The following is a 9,303-nucleotide window of genomic DNA, read 5'->3' as shown; positions in this document are numbered from 1 at the left end:
TCCCCCCCCCCCCCCCCCCAGGAGAATGATTCTAGCCTGGCATACTGGGGACCTCCCTGCCCCAATCCCCATTGTGAAACACTACCACCTCCAGACACACGTCTGAGAACAAGCAGAGCAGGAATTTACACTACCCCAGGTTGAGGACTCCTGGGAGGCAGCCGAGGACAGAGCACACTTGCCCAGGGAACGGGTGTGTGCTACAACCAGCTCTCTGGGCTCTTGAGCAAGTTCTCTCAGCACCTATCTCCTTCCTATAGAATCAAGAGGTAGTTTTAGATGTTTCAGGTCCTTTTTTCAGTCCAAGAGCCTGGACTCAAGACCGTGGCTTGACGCAGCACATCCTTTGTTCTGCTGTTGAAAATCCTACAGCCTAGGATCTTCATCCAGGCTTGACCTGCCTACTGACCTCACACTCCTCTGGAGTACTACTGCTGTTTTCTGGAGACGCAAGGGCAAGCGCAGCGAGTCGTTTCTTTTCCTTCTTCAAGCGTTTCTTCTCCTGTTTCTCCAGCTTCCTCGTTATCTCAGCAGCAGCTTCCCCTGCCTAGTCAAAGGAAAGTGCTGAAAGGCTTGAGTCTCTGGTCTTCCACGGTCCCCTTCCTGCCATCATTGGATCAGGCTCATTAAATCACTTTTTTGCCTCCATCCTTTAAGGTCAGGCCAAACAGTTCATCACCTCCAACGGCCACCTAGTTCTCTCCCCACCCAGCAGAGCCCAACTGACCTGGACCATTGCTTCCTTCATGACATCCAGATTCTTTCGTGGAATATCCCCAGTCTCATAGAAGGACAGCCGCTCCTCAACTTGTTCCCGAAGCTTCTCCCCAAATACACTCGTGGGTACCTCTGGATGTGTGTGTGGGTAAACAAAGCCTATCAGCCCCCGAAGGGACAAACTACCTGCTGCCCCGGTAATTCCTTCTACCCTCAGCTTCACTCAGACCCAAAGTCTCAACACTCACTAGGTGAACTGCTGTTGACGAAAAATACTGCCATCATTGTAGAAGCTGCTATGGTAGTCAGACCCTCCCCCCCACCCAGCCCCTTCTTCTCACAACTGCCAACCCCTCCCCCATACCAGAGAAACAATCGATTCGTGAGGCAATACTGCATTTGTTTGCCAGGTATCGGGAGATGCGGCCTTTGTTCTTGGCTGCTGCTCGGCCAATGAAGGTGGAGTGGAAAATGAGTCCATATTTTGGTGTGTTACCCCTTGTCTTCAGGGCTCTGAGAGAACATCCAGTGGAGAGTGTAAGATCAGAAATACCAACCCATTAGCCAAGGCAGCTCTTCTCCCCCTCCCAAATCCCCAGAGTGAGTCTCAGTCTGGGCTGGGTCGCTACCCCAAGGCAAGTCAACCCACAGCTCCCAGAAGCAGAGGGAAGGCATCCAATGTCGCTGACCTGGAGACTTGGTCCCTTTGCTGGGCCCTGGGAATCACTCAGACACCAGGACTGGCCATCACCCCCATAGCAGAGGCCCGTATAGGTCAGGGAGCCCTGATCAGCCATCACTGTGATCCCCAAACAAGCAGTGGGCACCAGAAGTGGCACCTGAGTGTGAGCAGGTGCCCTCACTGGTACCTGAACAGGGCTTTTTCAGCCCCAAGGATCTGCACTGTGGATGCTGGATACTTGGCCAGGTTGGTGAGGCTGCCAGCATGAGCGATGAGACGGGCACCTACCTGGATAAAGAGTCAAGGAAGGAGTCAAAGAAGCTGGAACTGCTGAGCTGCCAGTTGTATAAACCCTGTTCACCACCTTCCCATCAAATATAACTGGGGAAAATAATGGTGGTCAAAAATAAAGCAGCACAGATACACACGGTAACATTCCTTATTCCCCCATTTTTGTGTCCCCCATGACGCACCGCTTCCCCAATTAGGGCTGACAGGCTGGGGGCTACTTGGCTCATCTTGGAGCGCAGGTAAGTGTGTAGGCTCTGGCGGTACTCTGATAAAGACACCACACGACTGGAGAAGCTCTCGATGTTTATCAAGTCAATGGCAGATATGTCCATGCCTAGGAAAAACTATGTGTGAATGCAGGACCCAGATATCCAGAGCCCCATACCTTATGCAGACTGCCAGGTTCTGCACTGACCCATGGAGGACCGCGAAGCATCCAGAATTGCCTTAGCCTTGGCCCCATCCATTGTTAGCTCCTCCAGCTTCTCCAACTTTTCCTCATTCAGCTCCCTTCGGTTTCCAATAAATTGGGCAAGGCGGCAGTAGGTGGCATTGTCATTGATGATCTTTACCAGCTCCGGAAAGTGGTACCCATACCACTCCCTGCAAAGAGCCACCATCATTTCCTGGCTCAGCTGACTCATCTCAAACCATAAAGTTCAGCCTTAGCCCTCCCCATATCTCTTTACCTGGATAAAATGGGAACAAGTTAAGACTCAAACTCCCTTCAACTCCATGTCCCCCCATTCACAATACAGGCCAGGCACAGGGCCTGGACTGAGGTGTACACAGGGTAGATTTACTCTGCCTCCTTTTTCTATACAGTCTGTAACAACACAGCCTGTGGTAAGCACCAGGAGGCCCAGCCCACATAGCTCTACCCACAGAAATTGTCAGTCTTCATCAAGACTCAAAATTAGCCAGACTATAGATCAAAGACTCCACATCAGTGTTGGCTTCTGTATTTTACCTGACACGCATAGAGAAGGTATTGATATCCTTATCCAGTTGGTCCAGGAGGCTAATGGACTGGATGATCATATTGTCCACTCGGTTCACATTAAACTTAACTTTGGCACGAGAATAGCTGTGTCCCAGCCCCAGCTGGGCTTTACAAGCTGACAGATCAGTCAGACCCTTCACTAGATTATGGAAGTGCAGACGAACTCCTAAGAGAAAGGCATGACCATGAGCAAGATGGGCTCTGAGCTAGCTCCTGCACCCATGGGCACCAGCCAAGCAGGAGGCCTTCCCAGAAGCAACCACAAACACAAGTTTGTCCAGAACCCCTCTCTAAGCTATCAAGAATGGCAGTCTCACCTCGCAGGATCTCAGCTATCACGCCTCCAGTCTGGCAGTTGTACCCTAACTCCTCCTGTATAGCAGCGCCAATCTTGGGGTCCCCAACTCCCAAGAGTACTTTCTTCTTTTTGGACGGCAGGTGGGTCTCCAAGAACAGGCGGAGGTCCTCGTGAACAACACCTCAGGGCAGAGAATACAGCTTCCACTAACATGCTGACGGATTTAATTGTAAAAGGACCCCATCCCCTCAGTTGATTATGCTGGTTGGATGGAGCATGCTGGGATGGCATGCCCAGATCCCTCCCCTTCAGGCATTGCTCAGAGACATGGAGACATCAGTGACGGCACTCAGGGGATTGACAGATTCATTAAGTCATCACTGCAAAGCCTGGCCCAACCATGGGAGGATCTTCACTCGGGTCCAATAGCACAAACATAAAAGACCTACTGGAAAGGTCTTAACACCCTTGAGTATTTGGTACTCTGTCCTCTGGGACCAAACGTCTTTTTCTTGGCCTGTTTATCAAAACTGCCTTTTCCAAGCAAGTGAAAGGTATGGCAGAGAACCAGACATTTAACTGTGTTTAGGCAAACCTGGACACAGGTAGGTGTTAAAGCAGCCCTTCCCCATTCATTTAAGAATCATTTGACCGCAGGGCGTGGTGACTCATGCCTATAATTTCAGCACTTTGGGAGGCCACTGTGTGAGGATTGCCTGAGCCCACGGGTTTAAGACCAGCCCGAGCAACTTGGCAAGACCTCATGTCTACAATAATTCAAAAAATAAGATGGGCGTGGTGGCAGATGAGTCAGCCTGTAGTTCCAGTTACTTGGAAGAGGCAAAAGGATCGCCTGAGCCCAGCAGGTCAAGGCTGCGGTGGCCATGAATGTGCCACTGCACTCCAGCCTGGGCGACAGAGTGAGACTCCAACTCAAAAAAAAAAACCCAAAAAAAAACCAAAAAGAGAATCACTTGTCACTACAGTGTCCACAAAGAAATAAAATCTGCATCCTAGATTGTGCTATGAATATGAAGTTTAGTCTGCCACAGCTCCCAGGCTTTGAAATCGGTTTGACAGTCATGCTACATCCTGTACATCTTAAATACTGGCCCACACCTGTCAGATTTAGAACGGAAGAACAGCAAATACTATTACAAGTCCCCTAAGAGGATAATAACGGAAGGAACCACTGGCTTCTCTCTGAAATACTTGGCGGGAGCCGACTCACCTTCCGACACAGCATTGGCATTTTCCAAGGCAACCTGGGACGAGGCAAAGGGACAAAAGGCCACCAGACGGACGATGTTGTGGAATTTGCCCAGGTTGAGCACACACTCTTCCACCTGGGGAGAGAAAGAGGATGAGCGGCCTTCTTGCTTCTGCCGCGCAGTAAAGCGGCGGTTCTCAGCGCTAGACGCTCTTAAGATGCCTGGGTCCCACATCCCAGGCTTTGCTCTAATCGGTACGGGGCGGAGTCTGGGAAGCTTCTTTCTAGCTGCTAAAGCGATTCTAGCCATGAGTCAAAGAGAAGCCCCCTGCTCTAGAGCTTTCCAGGCCCGCCCCTTCCAACCCGCGCGGCCAGCCACGTGGGAGCGCGCGGTGCATGCTGGGACCTGTGCGGCCCGAGGGTCTGCGGCACAGGCGGATGAGCCCACAGACCTCACCTACCTGCGGCAACAGTAGACTGATCTCCTCCACCTCCTTCAGCGCCAGCAGCGCGTAGCCCACCGCGTGCTCGAATAGCACGTGCAACAGCACCTGGAACGGGAGTCGGGCCACAATCGTCAGCGCAGCCCCCGCTTCGGCCTGGCCCACCCCTCCCAGGACAGGCACAAGCCCAGGTCCAGGCGCAGGCCCCCGGCTCCGGCTCCAGCCGGAACCCAGGCCCAAACCACCGCCTCCGCATCGTCCGCAACCCACAGCCACTCCTCACCATGGCGCCGGCTCCCAGCCCGACTCGCAATGCGGCTAGAGCGCTGGGGCGCGCGGAACCCGGCTCCCAGAGGCCACGCCCCTCACCCCGCCGACCAATCAGAGGTCGGGGACGGCACCATTTCCAGGCTTTTGGGGGGGGAGTCCGCCGGAGTGGTATCGTCCAGAGGCGGGTTGGGGTGGCGAGGAGCGCGGGCGCACGCATTTTTTTCCGGCCTCCGCAGCTGCGCGGGAGGGCCCGGTTGCTGGGGACGCGCGCTACCTGCGTTGGGCTCTGCAGGCCGCGAAATGATATGGAAGGGCGCTTTCCTGCGTAGTCGTCCGGTCCTTGGTGTTTTCTTCGTATACGTTGCGGGCAGCAATCGGGCGGGAGCTCCGCGTGCCGTGCGGCGACCGTCCCAGACAGAAACGGTCGCCAAGGCCGCCTTCCCGCGGCGTCCTTGACCTCGGACCCCACACCAGGGACCCAAACCCGCAGGACCCCTCGGTTCCCGCCTCTCGCTTGGAGACAATGCTTCCCGGAGCCCCGTGCGCCCGCGCCCTTTCCTCCCCGCCTGGGCGCGAGCGGTGACTCGGGCGCTCTGGCGCAGTCCCTGCTGGAAACATGGCTCCTCGCGGCTTTCTTCGTGCTTTTCAGTTTTACTTATTTATTATTATTTGTTTAAAAAAAACATTGTGTCAGGCAAAAACGTGGAAAAGAAAGACGATCCCACATCTTCGAGGCCGATGTCTCGTTTCTCTGCTTCACAGGACCCAGCGCCTTGGGCTGGGCCACGTGTTGCTCCTAGCTGAGAATAAATTCCTTACACCCAGTTAACTCCGAGTGCATTGGAGCTATTTCTCTGTCCTCCAGGGCGGCTTTTTAAAATTTACTTTTGCTTTAGTAATATTAGCGTTATAAATCCAAAACCTGATTATCCTTAAGTAGCGTATGCCCTCGTAAATTTTTAAAAATTATCCTGAGAAGATTTTCATAGCATAAATTCTCATAGCTGTAAACGGCATTTATAAATTTAATATTTGTTATTTTCCTTTTTTAAGCTTCAGTTGCTTGACCAAATTCAGGTACAAAGATCAGTCATAAATCTAATATATTAAACCTAAAAAATATGATTGCAAGATCTAAAAGCTCAATCTCAATATGGCTTACCGATGTGGTTAAAGTCTGTTTCACAGCCGGGCTCGGTGGCTCAGCCTGTAATCCCGCGCCTTTGGGAGGCTGAGGTGAGTGGATGCCTGAGCCCGCGGGTTCGAGATCCGCCTGGGCAGCGAGACCTCATCTCTACAATAAATCAAAAAATCAGCCGGGTGTGGTAGCGCGTGCCTGTAATTCCGGCTACTCGGAAGGCTGAGGCGGAAGGATCGCCGGAGCCCAGCAGGTCGAGGCTGCGGTGGCCGGGAGCGGCCACTGCACTCCAGTCTGGGCGACAGAGTGAGACTCCAACTCAAAAAAAAAAAAAAAATTATGTTACACATACCAACTTATAATCATAAGTCTGAATCATTACTCCTTTCACATTTTAAAATGGAATTGCAGAAGTAATCTATTACCTACTATAGTATATTAAATTATTGTAAACATTGTAAACACTTAAGCTATAAAACTAAACGGATGATTCCAAAATGTAATGGAAAATGCGAATACTATGACTGATTTGCTCCATTATTTCTATATTTAATCCTAAATCTTTCTGGAGTTACAGGTGTTATCCTAAGGTAGGGGTTTTCAAGTGAGAAGTCAGAATCCATAAATGGACTGCAGAGTTAATATAGTTATTCATGCCAGCACGTTAAAAAAAAATTAAACAACAGAAATAAGTATGTCACAGAGTAAGGAGCTGCTTTTTTGTAATACTTTTGTCTCAGCAATATACATACACACACACACAGAAATACAGATATACACACAGACATATGTATGTTTCATGTATGCACATATATGTAAACTATATAAACAAATTTCTCCAGGCGTGGTGACTTATGCCTATAATCCCAGCACTTTGGAAGACAGAGGTGAGAGGATTGCCTGAGTCTGCAGGTTTGAGACCAGCCTGGGCAACTTGGAAAGACCTCATGTCTACAAAAAAAAAAAAAAAAAAAAAAAAAATTAACTGGCAGCATGCACCTGTAGTTCCCACTGTTTGAAAGGCTGAGGTGAAAGGATCACCGGAGTTTAGCAGGTCAACGCTGGGGTGGCCATGAGTGTGTCACGACACTCCAGCCTGGGCAACAGAGTGAGACTCAGAAAATAAAAATTAGCCAGGCATAGTGGTGTGAGCCTGTAGTTCCAACTACTTGGAAGGCTGAGGTGGAAAGATCGCCTGAACCCTGCAGGTCGAGACTGCAGTGGCCATGAGCATGCCACTGCACTCCAGTATGGGCAACAGAGTGAGACTCCTACTCAAAACAAACAAACAAAAATTTCTGTGTATTAGATTGGAATGTATAAAACCTGAATCATTCAATGAGCCAAAAGACAACAACAGTCATACTTTGGATAGATCCCCCTAATTACAAAGGAGCTGTAATGAAGTAGTTTGCTGACTTAAAGAGATGGTTGAAGAAAAGTGTACTTCAACTAGTGAGGTATAAATGCATGTGATTAGTCAGGGATATAATGTAAGTACTAAAATATTCCTTTGGTTTCCTCATCTCCATCCCTTTGCCAAACTATCTCACCCTGATACTTGTAATCCTGGCCCCAAGTAGGCATCTCTGCAACATGGGGTGTTACACACTTTTCCTTCCACTTAGGCTATGGGCTAGGTTCACTACTGTCTAGGTTCAGCTCTTCACCACCAAGGTAGACCTTTACAAAATCTTTGGTTTCCCCTTCAAGCCGCCTGCCTCTGTACTGCCAGAATGAGCTTGCTAAGTCAGATCATCCAATCATGTGCTGTTTGAGGGTACTCATGGTGGCATGGTCATCTCTGTTAGCTGGTCTCCAAAACTGGCCACCAGTGATCCATGTCTCCTAAGTATCAGGTTCTGTGACCCACATTGAAACTGAGCTGGGTTTATGACTTATTTTAGCCAATAGAATGTGGCAGAAGTGATTCTGTGCTAGTTCGGGGCCTCAGCCTTTTGCGTTCTTGGGAGACTTGAGTTGCTTTATTGAGGCAGGGGCCCTTCTGAAAATACAGGAATAAGAAAAGGGAAAATAAGTTACTTCTTGTTTCTTTGTGCTACTCTTTTTGTGGGCTTTTCACTTTGGCAGGTGTAAGAAATAGAATGATTTATTTTCAAAATGAACCCTGGCCATGTTTAAATGCCTTTGCTGAGTCACTTCCTGCTTCTTTGTTCTCTTTTGCATGAATTTTCACTTCGGTGGGCTTTTATGTTCAAATTTTGGAGAGAACCAATCAAAATGAAATCCTGTAAACCAATCAGCAAATAGGATATTTAAATGAAGGGATTTTTCTAGCAACTCTAAGCCAATCGGCAAATAGGATGTGCAAATGAACTAACTAGTGTCCCAGTTGATGTGAACCAGGTAGGAGACTGCCTGGGAAAGCTTTGTAACCTCTGTGAAGCCTAGCCTATGGGAGACCAGGGGAGGGACTAGCATCCTAGGCTACAAATATGCTAACTGTAACAGCTCTGGTGTGCCTGTCCACCAGACACCTGATTGCAAGACCATCCTTAAAGTCTCACTTCTCCTGCACTCCATGTCTCCATGTCCATACTTTAATTTTGGACAGGTGAGTTCATTTCTCACAGTTTGGGGGCTCTCCAGGATACTCTGCATCTGTGGGAGGGGGACCCCAGCAGACGGGGAGACGAGTCCCACGCGATTTTGGGTGGTCTACTCTGCTTGGACGTCTCGGCTGCTCGTGGAACTGCAGATAAGCCTGATACTATTGTTCCAGAGACAGCAGAAGTGACTACAGCAGAAAAGAAAAGAAAGAAAACAGGCACCGCAGCAACCTCGTACACGAATGAAGACAGGAAAAATTGGACTATACGTATTGCCTTGGTGGTTGGGGCATTCTTGGAGGTTGAGTGTGTGTGACCGAGATACATCTCAAGATATGAAGTGATTGTGGAATCCCGATCTGTGTTTTTGTTTTCCCGCGAGGGAAATGGCCGGAGATGGACGAAGTGGATCCTGAAGTTTGCAAGAAACCTCCAGTAAGGGGGGTTGATCACCTCAGGAAACACCAGGAGTCTTTAAGGAATGTGAGAAACTTCCAGTAAGGGAAGTTGAGAACCCTTTTGGGAAACTCCGAAATCGCACAGCTTACCTGGTAACTGAGAATGGGTAATAAATAGTCTAGGCCTAGGAAGGGAGGTCAGGAAAGCTCCCTTAAAATTCCCCCAGATAGCCGGGCTTGGTGGCTCAGCCTGTAATCCCGCGCTTTGGGAGGCTGAGGTGAG

At 49.7% G+C, this 9,303-nt stretch overlaps 1 protein-coding gene across 2 annotated transcripts in view; it reads right to left on the bottom strand.

The window, feature by feature from the left end:
* Positions 1-5,166, bottom strand: part of NOP56 (NOP56 ribonucleoprotein) — a 6,003-nt gene extending 837 nt beyond the window's left edge. Inside the window, exons 1-12 of one of the 2 annotated variants that reach the window (XR_002482486.1) lie at positions 4,928-5,166; positions 4,663-4,752; positions 4,223-4,337; positions 3,011-3,172; positions 2,661-2,859; positions 2,106-2,293; positions 1,873-2,024; positions 1,587-1,687; positions 1,082-1,230; positions 728-849; positions 410-547; positions 135-254 (exon numbers count right to left, since the gene is read on the bottom strand). Coding sequence is in view for 1 of the 2 variants with exons in the window: in XM_008067183.2 (XP_008065374.2) it covers positions 410-547; positions 728-849; positions 1,082-1,230; positions 1,587-1,687; positions 1,873-2,024; positions 2,106-2,293; positions 2,661-2,859; positions 3,011-3,172; positions 4,223-4,337; positions 4,663-4,752; positions 4,928-5,131 (1,620 nt within the window). In the remaining variant the exon portion in view is untranslated. The remainder of the gene's footprint in view (positions 1-134; positions 255-409; positions 548-727; positions 850-1,081; positions 1,231-1,586; positions 1,688-1,872; positions 2,025-2,105; positions 2,294-2,660; positions 2,860-3,010; positions 3,173-4,222; positions 4,338-4,662; positions 4,753-4,927) is intronic. The other variant, XM_008067183.2, reaches the window with a different exon arrangement.
* Positions 5,167-9,303: the final 4,137 nt, after the last annotated feature.

The sequence above is a fragment of the Carlito syrichta genome, unplaced genomic scaffold, assembly GCF_000164805.1.
Source record: "Carlito syrichta isolate Samal-C Ts95f unplaced genomic scaffold, Tarsius_syrichta-2.0.1 Scaffold309333, whole genome shotgun sequence".
Taxonomy (NCBI): Eukaryota; Metazoa; Chordata; class Mammalia; order Primates; family Tarsiidae; genus Carlito; species Carlito syrichta.
Note: the sequence above shows the minus strand (reverse complement) of the source record. Positions and strands in the feature narration are given on the sequence as shown.